At 37.0% G+C, this 21,208-nt stretch overlaps 1 protein-coding gene across 2 annotated transcripts; it reads left to right on the top strand.

Moving 5' to 3' along the window:
- Nucleotides 1–1,007: 1,007 nt before the first annotated feature.
- On the top strand, nt 1,008–20,795 carry FoxK (forkhead box K). Of its 2 annotated transcripts, none has more exons than XM_019060934.2 (11): nt 1,008–1,755; nt 3,441–3,659; nt 4,862–5,011; nt 6,039–6,192; nt 7,351–7,497; nt 8,304–8,494; nt 10,674–10,819; nt 12,503–12,622; nt 14,191–14,317; nt 14,911–15,248; nt 16,887–20,795. In XM_019060934.2, exons 1-10 carry the CDS (start codon nt 1,397–1,399, stop codon nt 15,242–15,244), a joined length of 1,947 nt encoding a protein of 648 aa, XP_018916479.1. In that variant the 5' UTR covers nt 1,008–1,396; the 3' UTR covers nt 15,245–15,248; nt 16,887–20,795. The 2 variants fall into 2 exon arrangements, with proteins under 2 accessions (XP_018916479.1, XP_018916478.1); XM_019060933.2 differs by having other exon boundaries at nt 10,671–10,819.
- Nucleotides 20,796–21,208: the final 413 nt, after the last annotated feature.

Genomic DNA, 21,208 nt, shown 5'->3' with positions numbered 1-21,208 from the left:
GTCGTATCATTGCGCCTTAGAGAAATGCGACGAAAGATTGCAATTTAAATAGCCTTCATGCACGCTGGCCTTTTCGATTTCCGTTAACATTTTTGCAGTCATGAATGCGCTTAAGTGCGCTTCAGCTAGACTTGTATTTAGCAAATGGGTGGTTTATAATTAAAGAAGTGTCTTTCAAAAATTGTGCAAAAATGAGTTTGCGGCAAACTCGTATGCGATATCAATCTTGCTGCAAGCTTGTGTGCTGTTTGGGAGACACTAAGTGCCGCCCCCAATTAAATGCTTTTGTGGTGAGTTCACAAACGGCCTCGCTTCTCGCTCACCACCGCACAAATACACCGCATAACACCGCTGAATGTTTTTGGTATTTCCCACTCCCTTTTTTCATTTTCGGATTATATGTAAGGCCGTTTTCTTTCTTTTATGGACCCTTACTTACTACCTTTGTAAGAGCGATACACGTTGCTCTCACGCGATTTGATATTAAAAAGAGTATGATATGTTTTTTTTTATGGTCCCTTTTTGACCTTCAAGAAAATTCGGCAAGAAAATGCCGAGCCGACTTCCATGGTTTCAGAAATGGTTCAGAAATGTGCAATAAAAACCGGCGACAATAGGTATAATAAGTAGTGCACAGTCAATATAGTAATCAAGGTATAGTTTGATGACGTCTATTCATTGCTCGCACGACTTGAGTCGGAGTTGTCAGTTTACTTTAGAGTACCTGTTTACTTTGAGCGTTTCTATCTAAACGAATTCATTGAACAAATCCTTGCCGCGAAGAACGCTAAAAATTGAAATCCCGTTTTGACCAGGCAAGAATTTTTTCATTAAACTGCTAGTCTCTTAGTCTCTAACAGAAAGGATGGATCAAGGCTAGAACATTATAGAATGATCATGATCATAATTCCTGAAGTTATTACGCAATTCTACGGCGAATTACATAATGCGGCAACAGCGTATGATACGAAGTGAGAAGAAAAACCGAGTGTAGCGCCACGAAGGAAGAAGTGGATATTTTCGAAAACAAAATATCGGATAGCTGAAATGTTAAAGTAAACAGAGGCCCAAACCCCGCACTGAGCCACGAACCCCTAGTCTTCTGCCCTAGCCCGAGGCCCACCGGGGCCCCATCATCGCGTATTGTTGTGGTCGCAAACCGCCTTCGTTCGCATCGTTCGCTTCGTAGCAATTCACTATTGAGGCAAGCAGTCGCGCATCGCTCACGAAATCTCGTCACGTGGTTCGACCCCGGTCCGGCCACCTAAGCTTTTTTTAGGTAAACAAAAGTTGCGGAAAAGGAGTACGGTTTCTAATTAGTTGTCTCGTGGTATTTTGTTTATCGGCTACATTTGGTGCGTGAATATTTAGTAGTGCGGCGTCGAAGATAAAGAAGATGTCCTCAAATCTCGGGTCGCAGGAGAGCGATGCATGGGCACTTCTAGCTCTGAAGTCCGCCCCTGCTAGTCCCTCGAAAGTTCAATGGAGTCCTGAGACTAAAGGCACGGCTATCGCAAGATTAGAAGGAAGAGAATTTGAGTATCTTGTACGACAAAAACGTATTATCATCGGCCGGAATAGTTCGCGAGGCGAAGTGGATGTAAACATGGGACACTCGAGTTTCATATCTCGAAAACATTTAGAACTATTTTTTGACCATCCGCACTTTTTTATGGTTTGTAATGGCAAGAATGGTGTTTTTGTCGACGGTGTATTTCAGAGGAAAGGTGCACCTGCAGTACAATTGCCCAAAACGTAAGTTCAAAGCCTATTTCGACTTCCTTCCCTTCATAAACATGGAGTTGTTGAGTTGGATTGGTCATGTTCCTGCTGTATCTTGTTTACTTACTGCTTGAAGGCCACTGTCGGTCATGGCTCCTAGTGGCCTATTTCAAAATAAATCGAAATCATCTTTGAGCTCGTCTTTCGGCCCACTTAATTTCAATTTCAAGATATTTTCTCTCTCATTCCACGTTATTAATTTTCCCTTCCATTGCAATGACTTCTAATTTTAGGCCTTTTCTAGGTCATCTCTCCTTGTGATAGGCAGCCTTATTATCATGCAGCACATGTTTTTATGATTAAAAAACCACATACTAAATTTCGAAAGCACTGCATTTATGAATCCTGAATTTTTGTTCATGGTTGCTAATTACTGAATTTACCCTCCAGAAAATGTTATTGGCTGCAAACTGTTAATTCATTTAATGATCATAGTGAGGCTGGCAAATTTTAATGAAGTCATTTTCTCCAGTTGATTATCTCTTACCGACATTTTTCCTTTGACACATATCAAGTCAGCCTCTTGTTATTTAAAACTTTTGCAAGCGTTGTTTGTGCTGTATGCCCAAGCTTTTACGCTTCAATTTGTATTCTTTACAAAATTTTACTAGCCCATCGTCATTCTTACTAAATATTAACACATCCGTATTCATATGGTTCCTCATATTTTTCAACTTCATTTACATAAATACTGGTCAAATTTTATTTTTTCTGTCTATACAGACTTGCTAAAAGAATAAGTTTGACAATTTCTGAAGACAAACTTGATCAAATGGTGTGTTTAACGTCTTCTGGAATAGAATTATCTGGCATTAAGCGCTGAATCTTCCTTTTTATTCATTGAACGGAAGTAGTAATAGTGGAACGCATGCCAGCTTTCAGTCTTATGATGTTTAGACTGACCTTGATGGGTTTAAATGGACTGAAACGAGACCTAATTTTTTTTATTTATGCCATTATACTGAATTGTAGGTAATAAGTAGAATGCTAGTGTCATATTCCAAAAACACGAATGGTGCATCTCTCTCCAGAAGTGCAAAAATTTCTCGAGCTCAGGTCGGGGGGATTTGATGGGTTGCGATTGGTCGCATGTGGAAATAGGGAGGCCCTGGAAATGGTTTTGAAATGGGAAAGCTGGCAAAATTGTGTATCTTTGCAATAGTGCATCAGTGTCTGTTTGTGAAATCGCAGTAAATATAACATGTTTTTTTGTATATTTGTGGCAATTGATACATGCCGAGTCACAAGAAAGTAATCTTATCGATATTTCTGGAGATAAAGGGGCCTTTAAAATGAGATTGCTGAGAACTTCAAGAACATGTTATTTTTTCGCTGTGGTCCACTGCCACCATGCAACCCATTCCAGTGGAACACATGGATCGCTCGTCCAAGGTAGTTGTTAAGCGGTTACGAGCAACCCTAACCTCAAGCAGATAACCTAATCCACTGCGTTCTAAGAATAATGATTGACATTATGTCAATTTTTTGCACAACGGCAATAATTAATGATGGACATAATGTCAATTTTTTTCACACCTGCAATAATGAAATGCTCGTTGAAAAGCGTTTGCATACTTGAAACTTATCACTGTTAAATTTGCAGCTCATACTCATTCTGTGAAACGTAGTTTTAAAGTTTCCTTCGGTTTTGTTTTTAGGTGTACTTTCAGATTTCCAAGCACTGCAATCCGGTTAGTGTTTCAATCTCTGGTGGACGAGTCTGATCCTACACCTATTCTCAGCAGTGGAGAAGCATCTGGTCCACCTGTGTCACCAGTTAAACACAGAACACCGTTGCCTCCCTTAAGAATTAATATTCCCGAACCTTCAGATACAAATTTTACAAGTCCATTCCCATCTCCTACTGGGACCATCAGGTAAGGAAAGTTGTTTGTAATCAATCTAGCTTCTAGTGTATCACTCTTGACAATAGAGGTTTTGTCTTACTTCAGGTTAAGTTACTTCGGTCAAGGAAGAAGTGCAAACTATGATTATTTTCCCTTTACGCTCTATTTTGTTATTTTTAATCATGACACCTAGAGCGGACGCATCGTATGTTGAGACAAATGTCAAGCTCTGATAACCTCAGAATCAGCACCACTCAACAGGTTAATACATGCAGTCAGATGGCACCAGTGATGAGTAGTGACCTAAACAATACTTGATTTTTGTCTTAACATACGATGCGTCTGCTCTACTGCACAAGTATTTGCTTCAGTAGTATTTTTGTAGTGTTTTTCACTAGTAATACAGGATGTCTACATGTCCGGAATTTCCGTATATCAGTGTTTGAAACTCGACATGAAGTCTTAGCAGCCACCTGGCTTGCAACTTTTTTTCTTAGGGGCCATCTCAGATTTCTTAGGGGCCAAAATGGAAAGTTGCCCTTTCCATATGCCTCGAGTCAGACCTGATGTGTCACAAATCTTGAAGAAAACGGAGGGGAAGAATTGAAAACATAACATAACATGGCACCTTGCAGAATGCGCAGTAAAATCCCAAAAAGGGAGTTTAACAACGATTTTCTTAGAGGCCAAAGGTGTTTTCTTACGGGCAAATTGCTGTTTGGCCGGCAAGTGTTTGAAACACAGCCGAAAACAGCACTGATTTTTATGGGCGGTCCGGAAGTACTGAAATAGTTCGAGAATTCCGCTAGTAGGTCTGGATTTTTTGTCGCAATTCGAGCGAGAAATTCAAATTTTCGAAATTAAGTAATCAAATTTCGTCAAATGGAGGGACTGAGAAAATACAGAATTTTTCTGTTATGAATTTCCCAGGAATGTGCTGTAAAAGTACCGATTTTTGGCCAGCCTGTTTAAATAGACACCCTGTAGTGTGATATTTTAAAATTGAAGTAATCTTCCTATGTAATTTTCTACTCTCTCCTACACTTTTGCTGGATCCAAACAAAAACTTTTTCTTTTTCAATCATTTTAATAAGAATGAAGTGAATATCTGATATTCAATAAATGGTGTCGCCAACTCTACAAATAACCATAGTTTTATTGTAGTATACATTTCTCAGTGAATTTTCAATTACCAGAACATCTGACCTTAATTTTGACCTATTTCTTCCCAGTGCTGCTAATTCCTGTCCAACGAGTCCTAGAGGAGGTCATGGACGACGCAACATAAGTGCTGACTTACAAATGGCTGCTGTCTACGCAGCAGCTGCTGTGAATCCTCATGCAACCAACTCAACCTCTGTACAGATACCAATCGATGAAAGGTATGCAAAAATTAACTGTTTACCTTTTAGTTTTAATGTGGTTTAGGAACGTAGTTTACAAGGAAGAGAGAAATTACATTACAGAGAATTTTGTTGAAAACTGTTAATGTTGAGAGTAGAGGGGTTTATGATTTGTAATATGGCAGAAGCTTGGAAAAGATGCTAACCAAGACTGTTTGCAACCTCAAAAATAATATGATAGGGCTTTAGGCAGAAGGATACAAGGATGCAGAAACTTCCTGATTACAAGGTCAAATTACGTGGCTGCTATTTGAAGAAATGGGAAGGCCAGCTTGCAACTGCAACAATAACGCTATGAAGATTGCATGTTTTTTGTAGAAGTGTGGGTGTTCTTAATCTCTAAATTGCGGCACTTTGTGGATTCACAACACGCTCTACAGGTCGTGGTTTTTAAAATTTTGGGTTAAAAGGTTTTAAAATAGGTAGGCCAGTTTGAAAATGGGAAGGTGAAGAATTTTCTGCCTCCCTGGAAGGCTTGACACTGGCTACCTACTCAAAATTTTCATTGCCTAAATAGCACGTAGAGTCGTGATGTAAATGGGAGAGCTGGCGCTATGTTCTGGTAGACGAGTTCTGAGCCGGGAGTGCACCAAGCTTCGGTCACTTTTTCGATGCATTTTCAATCCAAAATGGTGTTGTAGAACGTGGAATAATTCCTATCATCTTTGTTTATATCGCATGGCCAGGTCACTCTGTATTGAAAAAGTGACCCGGCGGATAATGCTTAAAAGTGGTGCCAGCTCTCCCATTTACATTACGACTCTATGTACTCTATGAAATAGCAAGAGGTCAGACTTGAGAGTTGGGATATTTGTTTCAAATTTTTACAGCTTGTTTTTGAGATAATTTAGCAACTTCTTTTCTGTGTTAGCGTTTTCTTAGCTCCACCATAGTCTACAGCATAGCCCAGTATGTTCTAGGATTAAATAGTTACTCTTTTCTGAAGGAGTCTTACATGTTGGAAAAAATTTGTCAAGTAATCATTTGTTTTCTTTCCTTTTTACAGGACTGAGGTTGTTGTTAGCGGTTCTAGTGTCCACAGCAGTCCAGAATTACAACTGGCAGAAAGTGTTAGTTCGTTTTCTCCTCAGAAAATGTACAGAGCCACAAACGGATCCGGACCTTCACATAATTCTTCAGCTTCTGAATCTTATCCAAAGGTATTGCTAATTCTGTGTTGTTCCTTTATCGCTTTTAATGGATCTTAATTAGTTTTTATTCTTACAGTACGACCTCAATTTGTCGGATTGTGATTTAATGGATATTCGAATTGATAGATTCCGCAATTTAACAATTAGATTTGTTAGTTCTGTGAAATTCAAGAAATTGAGGTGTTATTGTAGTTAGAATTAGCATCACAATACTTCCTATGAAAGTCAATAAGACAAGATGACACAAGCATCCTCTTGCTTCAAACAAGAGGAGCCCTCTAATTAGTTGTTTTTTCAATGCAAAATTGAGCATTTTTACCTGATAGTGGTCCGTTGTGGGACTTTTTAAGTCATTCTTATGTTTAGATTGGTTTTGATTTTTTATGAGGCTTCCAGGTAAGATCCACTTACTTATGAAAATCAAGCTCTATTCTTTCCTCCCTCTACTAATCATGGATAGCGATAATGAATGTTGGTAAAATTCATTGCAATCTTCAGAACTAAAATCGGAAATTTTTAGGCCAATGTAGACCTTAAAAACATTCATGAAGCACTTGTTCTCAGCTAGAATTTAACATGTCTTCATCAATTCTGTTGTTATTTTCGCTTAAAGCAAGACTATGAGCTCAGTAAAGATGAGTGTCATCTTGCACAATCAAAATAAGTTGATGAAATTTAACAATAAGAATCAGAAACGTCAAGAGGCAATATGTTCACAATACTTTTAGTAAGATAGATATAGAAGGCATTAAATAATCAAAATGAAATTGAGTGCAAGATTTCTGGTCTGAAAGATTTGAGCAGGCAAACGTAAAACTAAAGAAGGTGATCAGGTGAACTACAACCTCTCCCTCCCTACTGTCTCTCGCATAATTATTGTACCCTGTCTGATTTTAGTCATTGATGATCATGCAGATCATGACACAGTAGAGGAATTTTTGCAGTTAATTTGTTTTTATTGTGGCAAATCCTGTCAACCCTTCAGAAATTCTTTTTTACCAAATAATAAGTTAAAGTTGTTTTCAATAATTCGAAAATTCATTTTGTTAAGAGGTCTTTTAGAATATTGTCCAAAAAAGTTGCCGGTCCTGTTAAAAAATTGTCAGATTTTGATAGAGGCATTTTAGTTTATTTGTCTTTTTAATTTACTGTTTGGTTTTTTCCCAGGACGAAACAAAACCACCGTTTTCTTACGCTCAGCTAATTGTACAAGCGGTGGCATCAGCCCCAGACAAACAGTTGACATTGAGTGGCATATATTCTTACATAACAAAACACTATCCTTACTACCGTACGGCAGATAAAGGATGGCAGGTAAAACATTTCGTAGACTACCCTGGAATAAAATAAAAATCCTCACTCCTTTGCCTTTACCTGCTGCTTTTATAAGCTCAGTAAAAGTCTGAACTTTTTCAAATGCAGTGTGTGCAATATGTTTCTGTAGTTCTTTTTCCTCGCAAATTCACCCTTAAAAACATTTTTTTATCATTTTTGTTCATTACAAGAACATGACATTGCACTAATTCAAAATTTTCTTATGATCTTTTTGTTATGTGTGCTGGCAGAAATTTTGAGCTCCCCAGTTGAATCTGGGAATAATAAACCTCTTTAAATATCCTATTTTTTTAAAGGATTATTCACTATTGCCAAACTTATGAAAAAAAAAAAAAATATTCAAAATTTATCTGTGTTGTGTAAATGTGTAATGTGATTAATGGGAAATGAAATAAACAAAATAAATGTTGTTATAAGCAAAATCTGAGTTCAGTTAAACTTCATAAGTTTATCATATCGAAACTGTAGTCGAGTTACTTGGGTTCATATAAAAATAAAACAAATGAACATATAGACTATAACAGGATTATAATGGGATAAATTTGACAGAACTTAAAATCTGGCAAGTTCTCTCAGCAATGTGTGCAAAGTTGGTCAGATCACCCAAAACTGTCTTCATTCATCTTGGTCAGATGGTTTTTTTCAAGGAAGGTTTAATGTCCAGACCTTATTCTCAATTTACAGGATGATTAAAATAATGCTTTAATGCAATCCTCTCTGAATTGACTAATTTGGCTCCAAATTTGTTAGAATGTTCCTAATCTATTTGATTCAATGTTTGCTAGAACTCAATTCGTCACAATTTGTCCTTGAACCGGTATTTCATCAAAGTGCCCCGGTCTCAAGAGGAACCTGGAAAAGGTTCTTTCTGGAGGATAGACCCACCCTCAGAGTCCAAACTTATTGACCAGGCATTTAGACGCAGAAGGCAAAGAGGTGTCCCATGTTTCCGCACTCCATTTGGCATTTCCTCAAGGTTAGTTATAAGCATTGAATTCATTGGCGTACAGGTTATTTTTCTTTCTTTTTTTTTTTGAAATGTGCGAATACGTTATTAAGCACACATCTATATGCACCATGTCCATGCTATACAGGGTGATCCAGACCACCCGTCCACTATCTTTTTCTCGAAAACGGCGGAGAATTGAGCTTCGGGACCAAAACTTTCATAGGGTAAATCGACCCCAAAGAATCGAATGAAAATATTTTCAGCCTCCCAAAATGGCCCTTGGGGGGGTTTTGGGGGGAGCCCTCCCGTTTCTCGCAATTTTCAAATAGAAAGGGTATGTTTTGACTTTTGATTCGGAATCTACGGTAAAAAATAAGAACATTTTGTTCTTTGCACTTTTTCCCTAAACCCCCATTTTTTGGAGTTATGGGGCATTTTTGGGGCAATTTTCAATTCGACGCTGTAAGCGGCCAAATCATCCAAATTTCAAAATCTAAAAATCTCCTGAAAGGAGAAGTCAATACCTTTTTATTGATGTGCCACATGACCCCTGTTGCTCCAAAATTTTGGGGGCCACGACCCCCCAAAAATTTTGGGGCTTTGGAGGGCCATGAGTCGAAAATGTCGAAAGGCAAGGGTATGTTTTGACTTCAGATTTGGATTCTACGCGAAAAGTTACGCAGAATTATTATGGCGCATGGCCTGTTTGCTCAAATTTTTTTTTACCCCTTATTTTGTCCAAAAATACACGGCTTCTTATGGGGAAATGGGGTTCTTCAGTAATTTGGAGCAAACAGGCCATGCGCTATATCAATTCTGCGTAACTTTTCGCGTAGAATCCAAATCTGAAGTCAAAACATACCCTTGCCTTTCGACATTTTCGACTCATGGCCCTCCAAAGCCCCAAAATTTTTGGGGGGTCGTGGCCCCCAAAATTTTGGAGCAACAGGGGTCATGTGGCACATCAATAAAAAGGTATTGACCTCTCCTTTCAGGAGATTTTTAGATTTTGAAATTTGGATGATTTGGCCGCTTACAGCGTCGAATTGAAAATTGCCCCAAAAATGCCCCATAACTCCAAAAAATGGGGGTTTAGGGAAAAAGTGCAAAGAACAAAATGTTCTTATTTTTTACCGTAGATTCCGAATCAAAAGTCAAAACATACCCTTTCTATTTGAAAATTGCGAGAAACGGGGGGGGCTCCCCCCCGAAACTCCCCAAGGGGCCATTTTGGGGGGCTGAAAATATTTTCATTCGATTCTTTGGGGTCGATTTACCCATGAAAGTTTTGGTCCCGAAGCTCAATTCTCCGCCGTTTTCGAGAAAAAGATAGTGGACGGGTGGTCTGGATCACCCTGTATGTTGCCAATTGGCAATAAAATCTAAGTTCAACTAAATAAACTGCATAAGCACAGCTACTGGAATGGTTTTGGCTGGTTTATTTGCTCTTGACAGATTTGTTAGGTATGCTACTGTGCCAAATTATTATGATCGTTTCCTACAAAAACGAAGAGGCTGTAACTACGTCCCTGTGACGTCATGCTAGTAGATGAAACTCAGCCGCTGTTTAACATGTGTTCTTATGGGAGAACGCCTGACGGGTGTTTCTTTCAAGCCGATATCTTCTCGGGGGTTGATCTGATGCAAAAATTCAGAAGAACCTTTTCAAAAGAGGATGAAATTTCACTTCAGCAACTTAACTAACCCATATGTGACATTGTTTAATAATTGAAGAAATGAAAGCGTAATACCGAAAATTGTTACTCCGCTCAAATTCAAATGCACTCATCACGCAACTTCGGCCGATCTAGGGCCACTCTAATTTGTCCACGCAGCAACTGCCTCACTCATCAATGCATCAATGACCTGAAGATGCTTGTTGTTTTCAGTAAATATGTACTAGCTTGACGTCACAAAACTGACTAGTTATGGCCTCTCCATTCTCGTAGGCAATGGTATGATCTACATGATTAGCAAAGGGTCTGCACTAACTATCAAAAACTTATTCCATCTGTGTGATCGACAACCCAACACCACCCTGAGGCACTATATTGTGACAAGGGGGTTATGACTGCAACTTTATTTTTCAACGCATTCTTTAATTTTTGAAAAATTTCCTTTGCTCTCTATCATGTTACAAACCCCTTGAACGTATGTTATCTTTTGTTTCATTCCTTGACCTTCCATCTCTCGTCTTTTCCAGCAGAAGCGCTCCATCATCACCGAGTCATGTTGGTATGTCAGGTATAATGACTCCAGACTCATTATCTCGAGAGAGCTCACCTGTTGCAGACAGCACAGTCCCTTCACCAGGTGCTAGTCAGTCTGCTCCAGGCTCCCCTGGTAGCACAGGTATTTCTGTCTATCTCATTTTTTTCCTTTTTTCTCTCAACTCTTTTTGTAGGTTTGTGATTTCTTGTTGGGAATTTGCATAAGAAAAAAACCTTTTAAATTAAAAAATATGAAGAATTTTGATAAAAATCTTTTGAAAAATGAGAAACTTTGCTCTGCGCATCGCAGATACTTTTGATTATATCATCATTGATTTGATTATATGATTGATTTAATTATATCATTTGTTTTGCTCTCTGAGAGCAGCTGATTAGGAGAAGTCCGTATACCTCATTTCATACAAGTTTATCTTTTTTATCGGCTTGCTCATTCTGTATTTATGGTATCTGTGTAAGAAAATTTAAAAGGTACACTATCTGAAATGGAGCCCAACTCACTTTCAGAAATACATTGCCAATAAAGTTTTTTCTTTTATTTTTTTTTTTATTTTTATTTTATCTATTCATTTATTTCAAACTCTTGCTCAATCAAATACTTTTGAGTCTACCACGTAAGCTTTTGCAAGCCCTTGGAATTTGAACACTCCATTTGTCGTAAAAATCAGGCTTATCATTGAAATTTTTTGTTATTGATTCAAGAGTTACTTTTCATCAAAACTAAAATCAATGGTTTTTTTTACCTTCATTCTCACTGAGTGTTCGTTTTCAAAATTAAAATTTGTGCTTAACGGGTCTTTTTTCCTTTTTTTTTTTTTGAGGTTTGTTTGGCTTCCATTCCTTTTTTTTCCGAGGAATCAACAGCCATCCATGGACATATGTCTTTGATTTGGGGATTGGAGGGTTAGATTGGTATTTTATTGTATTTTGAGTCAGAAGAGAGATAAATATTTAAAAAATACGATGTAGAACACTTAGGTACCGGTACCCTTACACCAGCTTCTAGCTGCAGTGCTACACATTGTCAAGCCTTAATTTAATGTTTTTGTCTCATGATTCCTTTTGGTCCTGAACAGTCCAAGTTTTTGATCTTGAAAAGTGACTGATCTGTAAGTTGACTCCCATTGAATTTGTAGGGGCCGGGTCCATATTTGTCCATTTTTGTCCACACTATTGTTTACAGTGATTTCAAATCAATTAAGTCAGAGGAAAATTCAAAAATTGATCGGTTTTATTTTTTCTGATTAAGGCTCAAATAGTTTGTGCTGCCTAAATAATCCTTGAATAAAGTTAAATATTTCTCAAACTTTCGAGTCCTTGAATAAAGGCAAATATTCTTTGAATTTTCAAATCCTCGAAAATAGGGATTGTCCAGTTATCTAGATCAATGAAGTGCAAAAATGTAAAGGCCTCGAATACAGGTTTTTAAAATGAAAAGACCGGGGCACTTTAGCAAAAAATATTTTTTCTTGCAAAATTATGACTGTTCATAACATGCAAAATATGGGTCATCATGTTGAAATTTTTGAGGGAACAATGGTTTCCAAAATGGGAAGGCTAAGGTCTTTCTGCAGCTTTGCATCCTTCAAATATCAATGAAGCCTTTTTTTTCAGAATTGGGTATCAAATTCACTAGGAAAATTTAAACAATTCAGAAAATTTGTTGGTCTTCCGGAAATGATCGATTGCTGCATTTTGTCTTTGTAATACCATTTTTCTAGCACCTCAAGTTTCAATCCTAATTGTCAGTGATTTTCTTTAACAGTTACACCACAGCCATTGTATTTGTTTTCAACTTGTTAAACAGGCAATGAAGTGGGTCTGCAGTATTTTAAGCAACGTTTGGTTGTACCAGGCTCTCAGGGTGCGCAGCATATCACTCTTGTTACCAATGGCATCTCTACCAGTTCTGCTAATGTAGGAGAAGGTTTGTGCCAAATATAAAATTGATTTAATCCTTGCTTTCAGTATTTCTACCATCCACTCTAAATTAGCAGCCAAGTCCGAATAATCCAGCCACCTGTCTGAGTCAGTCTCCCATCAAACCATTTTAAACTACATATTAGATTAATCTCATAGGCTTCCTTTTTAGACGATTTCAATAAATTGATTTACTTATTCCCTTTGCTCTCAATGTATCGAACTTTTTTGATTGATAAAAAATGTCGAGTCTTTCGTAGGTTTCATTCATTTATTCCGTAAAAAAATGGACTCTAACTAGCCGAAAATACAAGTAAGAAGAACACTCATACTACGGGACAGTTACGCTGGTCTCAGAATCAAGTTTTGATGATTGATTCTTGTCGATCAGCTGAAAATGTTAAGATCAGTCCAAACAGCAACTTTTTACGTTCATCGTCAACCAAGATATCGTGCTCTGAAAAATTTGGTTTATGACTTCTTCTACTACGGTTGCGACTCCCCTAGCTTTTTCCACCTTGCTTTCATCTGAGTTACTTGTTGAGTCACTAATACAAATGCGTGCTTCCCTGACTGATGAAAGGAAGATGGAAGAAACCAAGGGTGTCACAACTGTAGTGGATGGCGTCATAAACAGAATATCAGAGCGTGATATTTCGGTTAATATTAAATGTAGAGAGTTGCTCTTTTGACAGATCTCATTATTTTTGGCTGATCTACAATAACCAAGCATCAAAACACGATTCTGAGACCAGTGCAGCCGACTCATTAAATGGCAGCACAATGAATCAGAAACAAAACAAAGTAGAGTAGATAATAAATAAAATCACTTCATTCAACTTTGCAGTTAAAGTATACAGAACATTTGAAGTGGAAGTATTAAAGCTGTGAACAGATGCCATACAAAACCAAAGCGAGTAACTGGCCCAACTAACTGAGCACACTAAGGGCCATTCAGGAATATTCATCGTGAATAGTGTCTCATGTCAATCAGCGCGGTTAGCAATGGGAGGTGGCATACAGCCTCATCAAATCGTATTTTCATTTTATTGGCTCTTATCAGTAAAAACATGTTTTCAAGATGTAGTAGATGTGTAACTGTTAAAACTGCAGTGAATTTTGCACTGAAGCAAATTTGCTCTTTATATGGATTGTTGGTTTCACCAAGGCAAAATTCTCTTACACCTTAAGAATAACAGTCTCATGAATTTTGTACAGCATTTTAGCCAAAAGTCAAAAATCAAAGAGACCTTGCACATAGAGAATGACTTGGGTAACACTCATTGACTGCCTCAAGTATTGCCCTTTAGGGCAGAATATCATATTTTGCTCTTTTTTTGCTGAAAGCATCATTTTCAAGGTGCACTGGTTGGACGATGCAGCTCAGATGTCCATGCAAAGGATACATTTTTGAGCTCCTCAAAGCACAAGGATTCTGATATTAAGCTGTCAAGTAAGGATGTTGATCACACCCTTTTACTTTAGAAGTCTTTTATCAGTGCTAAAAACAATTGGCCGCATTCTTGCCTCTTTGCACCATGGATCAGAATAAAAACTCGCTGTTTTTCATTTCAGAAAAATATGTGATCTCTACCGTGAGTGGGAATTGCAGTTCTGGCGTCATCAGTAGAAAGCCCTCTGTATCACCTCCCATGTTGAATCAGCCACCAGTCATAGTGCAAGCTGCCTATTCAAGTTATAAGTAAGTGTTAGTCAGCTTTCTTAAACTTTTGGTGTTAACAAAGGCACTAAACAAACTCCTTGACTCAAACTTCCTTTGTCGCGGACTTCTCATTGTATTATGAGTATTAATGACCTTGCTTTTATACCTAATTCTGGTATCTAATTTAACCACCTTCATTTTCATTGATGAATGGTAATTACAACACTTTTCTATTCTCATCAGCCGTATAGCGTGATAACAATCATTTTTTTTCTCACAAATTATTTATTTCCATTTTTTTTTGTTGGGGATAAATATTTTGGCTCAAATAAAGAAGGGTTTTTAACATTTAAAAGAAATAAAATGGCGATATGTCCAATAGTCATCAAATTGGGAGTTCAACGCATGGACTACATTTTGATTTTTTTTACTCATCTCATCTCCTATCTTGTCAGTTTTACTGTACAACTTTTAAAGTCATTCTGGACCTGTTTGGTATCTCTGCAAATATCTGGTGTAACAATGACTGTTAAGTCAAGAGTGAATGTAGGAGAAAAAACTAATCGGCAAAGTGTTTCAACATTTTCATCTACTTGTATCTCTCATCAAGCTCATTAATTATGGTTTTTCAGTGCGGTATCTCCGAGCAGTAGTGAATCGATAGACCACTGTGGGAAACGTCCCAGAGAAGAAGAAACAGAACTGGTTTACGAGCAAGTCATCATTGATAAGAGTATGGTAGGAGATCAGCCAAATTCCCCACCACAAATACAGATTCAAGAAACATATGGTGGACTAAGTGAAGACGATCCTCTCACATTAGTGACATGTAAAAAGGAAATAGAAAATGGACATACATCTAACAGCTCCCAAGGCTCAATACCTGTCAACATCTTGGAGAACGGTTATTCAGTCTGTAAAAAACCAAAATTAGAATTAATAGAAGAGGAGAATGCAAACTCTTAATGAGGTAACTATCTATTCTTACGTTCTTTTTTCCTAACAATAAATAACTGTTCATTTTCATGTTATGCTTTAACGGGAAGAGAAGGATCTCCAACAGCATTATGGTCCAGCTCAAAAGTGTAAACAAATTTTAGCAAGAGGGGGAAGGAATAATAAATCAACTGCCGTCAACATGCCATGCGAAGAAAACTGCTCGCAGTAATAGATAGATAGCTCATTATCGCCAAGTTTAAATCCTAGATTGGAGCACCTAACATAACAGGATTACCATGCTCCACATGAGTCTGTTAATATCATGTATGACTTAAACATGTTGAAAAACTTTTTTGTTAAGTATCGCATGGTGGACAAGAAGCAAGAAAACCAGGATCTGGGAGTGGGTCAGTTGCGCTGGTCACTTAATCGTGTTTTGATGCTTATTTATGGTAGATTAGCCAAAAATAATAAGATCCGTCCCAACCGCAACTTTATGCGTTCAATATTAGATGAGATATCGCTCTTTAAAATGTCAGATTTTTGACGTCAACCACTGCGGCAGTAACACCTTTGGTTTCTTCCTCTTTTGTGCAATCAGTGATACAGAGGGTGCAAGGCGAAATTTCAACAAAACTTTCAAATGTGAAACGTAAAAAAACTGAGGTGAACTGACTGATTGCCTTATCTCTTTGTGGCAAGTGCGTTATCTCCTGATAAGAAGATCTTTATTGTGCGAATCCGTCTGTTTCTTGAGTTTGTTTATGTTTAACGTAGTTGAAGTTTTGCATTGCACCCTCTGCATCACTGATCAAACAAAAGAAGAAAAACCAAGGGTGTCACTGCCACAGTGGATGACATCAAAAGCTTGACTTTTCAAAGGGCAATATCTCGGTTAATTTTGAACGTAGAAAGTTGCGGTTTACACAGATCTTATTATTTTTTGCTTATCTACAATAATCAACCATCAAAATACGATTCTGTGACCAGCGCAACTGACCCATTCGAGACAGCGAGGACAAATTAGAGAGTGTATGAAAAGTTAGTAGGAAGTCAGGAACTTTGGTACACACACCCGTCTTGAGCCTTGAGAAAACTGGTTGGCAGTGCTCTCTATATTTTTCAAGAACATCAGCTTCATCAGCAAATCTAGAATCTTGGAAAGTCAAAGAATTATAAGGAATGTCAAGGAATTTTACGAGTAGTGTGCCTGATCAACATCTTTAGCTGGTGCCATTCCGAAGAGGACCAAAAACTTCCAAGTGCCTTGCTTAGTAATTTAAATCTCTAGAAATGATGGTTTCGTCGATAGCTTACCAGAAGTGAGCATAATAAGAAAAAAAATCTATGCAGAGGTTACGAGTTATATTCATGATTTTATACCACAGAGTAAGGAATGTACAGAAAGCCATTTTAATATCTGTCAGATCAGGGTTCTTTGAACATTTCTCCAATGCGAAGCTTGCACTTCATCTGCAAAACCAGAGGTAATGCTGAACAAAGAGGATAGAAATCTCGGGCAAAAATTAATGTTGGAAAGAGGCTGAAAATTTTTTGAAGAAGAGAGGTTTTTTGCATCACTGTTATGCCAGTATAAATTTTATTTAACTACGCAAGCTTCTCTTGGCATTTTTGTATACTGATGATTTATTGTGTGATTCTGTTTCAGTTTTTAATCCCTCTCAGACTTGACCTTATCCAAGAAGAGCAGGTAGCTGAAGATGTTCGATTTGACGTCCAGATTTGTGGAGAGGATTTTATTTGTTAAGTAGTTTTAAAAGGTTTTATTTTCCTTTTCAACTAAAATTGTATGGTTTTTACCTCATCCCCCTCCCCCTTCCCGTTTGTTTTCAAGCAGGAGTTAAACTATTTCAGTGCTTTGACCTCAAACTTTTAATTGCAGTTCTTATCTAATTGAGAGTTTATTCGGTTTTCATATTTTGAAGATGTGTTTCTGTTCCTAACTAAGGAGTAAGGAACTTCCTTTTAGTTATTAGTAAGTGTTTGTTTTTGTTACAATTTGTATATGTATATATATATATACATAATAGGAATGAAAAATTGGGGTCAAAATCATTACTGTTTAGCTGGTTTGTCTTACAGTGGCAGCTTTATCTGCATTGTTCTTTTCGCTTATCTCTGTTGTCACGGTTCTCTGCCGCTGTTTTAACTTTATTTGGAACATGAGGATACTCCAGTAGAAAATGCGAAGGCTTTTGACAAGAACTCAGCACCATCCGACCCTGTTTCCTTAGCTCAAATTTCTCCTGTTTTCTGGCATTTACAAGTGATATTAGTTTAAGAGCAGCAGGAGCAGCTACGTCAGGAGTGCATGAGAAACCTTGTGCTGATTGACAGTCAAATGGTTGCTTTAGGAGCCCAGTATAGGCGTATCTTACACCATGGAACCTTGTGCTGATTGACAGTCAAATGGTTGCTTTAGGAGCCCAGTATAGGCGTATCTTACACCATGGTATATATTCTTGCATGCTTGTCTACTTGGAAACATGCCTCTTCCTGATAATGTGACGTCATAAAAGTTAGTTTTCTCTCATACCAAGTATACCCGGCAAAACAGACAAGGAACCGAGGAGAAGATTCTTCGTACTCAAGTGCCTTGCAAACTCTTTTTTTTTTATTTTTTTTTTTTTTTAATGGATCAAGTAATTCAGAAATTTAAATGCATGTTCCTCTTCAAATCAAGCAATGGCTTCAGCTTGATTGACTTTTGAGAGTGATCTGTAAGGGCCAATTTCAATCAAAAATCTTTTTCTGTTCATTTACAGGCAGCTGTATTTTTCTGAATAGCTAAAGAGTGTATTTTCCTTCACTCAGAAAACCTTTTTTCATTCCTTGCTCCCTCTCACAGGGCAGTAGCACAACGTCCATTTATTTGTTTTTTTAACTATATGAACCTGACTGTTGTCAAGGTTTTCCCTTTATTTTTCATTTTTGATTCTCATTTTAATCATTACGTACATGGAAAGCTATTTAATTTATTCATGAAACTAACTCATATTGGGTTTTTTTTTAAAAAAAAAAAAAAAAAAATCAGACCTTTTTTAATCCGTCTATTTTGAAATAGACAAAACTATCCTGTTACAAGGTGGTTTGATTCACCTCCTAGATCTGATAAACCAAGGCAGAGTCAACAAAGTTTTCATTTGAGGGTGCCTAAGCATTATGAATACTGGGTGTCTACAGGTTTAGAAAACCGGAACTTGAAATCCGAAAAAAAAAAAAAAATCTGCGCTCTGAGTATTGAATGGAGGGTTAATTTTCTTTGAGATATTGTAATTTTAGTCATGTAATTGAATAATTAATATCTGAAGAAAAAGTTTGTGTAATTTGCAGTAAAATTAATCCCAAAAGTGTTTCAGTTTTCAGTTTTTTCCGTGCAAATTGTCAGTGTGTAAATTCAGGGAATTTTTATCCAGCAAGCCTGTAGACATTCTGTAAGAAATTTCATTTATGTTGATCGTATAATATCAGATAGGTTTTGGAGCCTTTATTTCAGATGAAGTATCCTGTAAAGATTAATTATATCAACTGATACCAGGAGAGATCAAATAATCATAAACATCCAGGAATTGTAAGATTATGGTATGATAATTTCAGAATGCTTTGTATAAGGACAGATTTTCCCAACCTTTCAAACCCCCCTGTGTTTTGCTTGTAATATAGGGGTGTATCCAAAGTCAGCAAAATCTCCCCAGTCTGTATCCTATAAGTATGCGTTTTTAAAAATTTAGCACGAAAAATGGCTGAACATTATTTTCCATTCCGAAGATTCAGCTCGATAAAGCTTCAAAGTTTGCAACGCTGAAACCTGACGTGAATTCGTGTAAGGCCATCAAATTGTTATAGTGGTCATATATCATACTAAGGAATCTAAAAATTGATCAACATCCAGGGGAAGAGGATTTTGTCGATTTAGAATACACACTCTTTGGTGGCGCACTCAGAAGCTCTTTTGACCCATTTCTCAGTATACCCTACAACTTCCATATTGAATCGTTTGTCAGTAAAAATTAAACCAAGAAAAATCTTTGTAAATTATTAATCTAAATGTTTTTGCTAAATAGAGGGAGCAGAGGCTCCTCTGCTCTGACGTACAATTTCAGCACTTCATGAAAAAAAGTAATTTTTTTTTTCCTCTCTTTTTTTCACTTGAGTGATGAGATATACTTCAAGTTCCAATTGGTCCCATCAAATTGACAATGCTATGAAGCCAAAATCGAACTTAACTTTATCATATCTGATCGTGACCTCATGATTGTGATCATGGAGGTAATAAGATTTAAAAGCTTTTTTTTTTTTTTTTTTTTTCTTCCTCAAGAAGAGCATTGTCTTTTCTTCTCTTGGCCAAATATTTTGGATCCGAGACTATCCTCCTTGCAACATTTTGTCCTAGAATGGTTTTTAATCATTGACACTTATCTACTCTTTTTCTAATGATTTGATGGTTTGGACACTCAGACTGTATCATATGTTTTCTCTCAACACCGGTAACCGTAATGGTTTTTTTCTTTCATCCTTTTAAGTTGAGTATTTATTCTTATATTCTATTAATGCGTATATATTATAGTTACAATAGCATATAATGTTATATCAGATTTGTACATAAGTAGAATATTTACTCCTGATCATCAACAGTGCTTTTTCTCTCTCCTTTTGTGACTACGCTGAAGACATAATAACTTAGACAGTGGGTAACTGTAAAGCGTGGTGACCCATTCTCTTATTTTGGCACTCTGCAACAACCATTTTCTAATTTATTTTTAGATGTGTGCCTTGTAAGGAGCTGATATGAAATTTTAGTTACATTCTCCCAAAAAGGTCTAGTAACTTTTTTCTCTAAATGCAGTCACTTACAATTCTGAACTGGCGAAATGTAGAACCCCAATCACTCTCCCTCTCTTTACACCATCTATCATAGGGCGCCACAGTAAACAGTTACCATGCGAAAATACGGCAAGTTAGGGAAACCCACTATCGATGTGTTATAATGTCTTTAGACTAAGCAAAAAAGGTCACTATTTTGATGTCTCTTATTGTTGATAGATTTCTAGGTGTACCGTCAGCTTTGTTGATCCCCACACAATTTGTACACAAGGTAATTTCTCGTGTCATGATTTCTGTATTTTTAAGAGTACCTATAGTTAAATAGGAGTTTTCTGCTGGTGGTCTGCAAATAAAGCCAAGCTGAAGTTCAAATCAGTTACCAACACTTTTTGTGTAATATTTGCTTTGTCTCCTGAATGTATATTGATAAAGTCCGCTTCTTCCATCGCGGCTTCCTGAAACTAATTTCTTTCAAATTTTGTAATTCTCCTTAAATTTTTCCCATGGCTTGTTATCGCTGACCATTTAATTTCAATTTTGAAATTTTTAAAAAACAAGAAAACAACTAGTGTACAGTTTGAACCTACACTTTCATCCTCATGTTCATGTTTATCTTTCACTAGACTTGGCAGTAAAATAGCTTTTTTAATATCAGATGCAAACTCCCTCTATTCGGTTGTTTATTGTTGTGTGACTTGTATAAAATTGATTAAACTGTGGTAATTATGTTGGATATCTTGCTTCTTTTTTTTTTGTTGAAAAAACTCCAACTCTGTCAAAAGTGAAATGTAACCTTGATTATCTAGACACTGCGGTATCTAAGCTTCCCAAATATAGGCTGGATTAGAAACAAATTATTATATATCAAACACTGCACCCAAATTTCACAAGATTTGAGAAAAATAATTGATACACGAAACATGCAACGATTTTCTGTGACTGTACTTTTATTTGAGGTGTCTCTATTTCTTTGACTCTAACTAAGTCTCTGGGATCAAATGATATCAAGTATGTAAAAATTTTTGTGCAAAAGCAGTTTATTGTCGGTGAAACTAAGGACTTGTCTCTACAGGACGTTTCACGGGATTTGTCTCAGGGGAAAATCTCACTTGCGAAGTTGGGAAAAATATCAAGTTGGTGAATAGT

Source organism: Bemisia tabaci, chromosome 2 (genome assembly GCF_918797505.1).
Source record: "Bemisia tabaci chromosome 2, PGI_BMITA_v3".
NCBI lineage: Eukaryota > Metazoa > Arthropoda > Insecta > Hemiptera > Aleyrodidae > Bemisia > Bemisia tabaci.
This window is presented reverse-complemented; position numbering and strand designations above follow the sequence as displayed.

What these genes read in the sequence shown, in the direction of transcription:
- FoxK (XM_019060933.2), top strand. Translation starts at nt 1,397, where the DNA reads ATGTCCTCAAATCTCGGGTCGCAGGAGAGCGATGCATGGGCACTTCTA. An exon ending in CCATTTGGCATTTCCTCAAG is followed by an intron (nt 8,495 to 10,670) that starts GTTAGTTATAAG and finishes CGTCTTTTCCAG; the next exon opens with CAGAAGCGCTCCATCATCAC. An exon ending in GCTGCCTATTCAAGTTATAA is followed by an intron (nt 14,318 to 14,910) that starts GTAAGTGTTAGT and finishes ATGGTTTTTCAG; the next exon opens with TGCGGTATCTCCGAGCAGTA.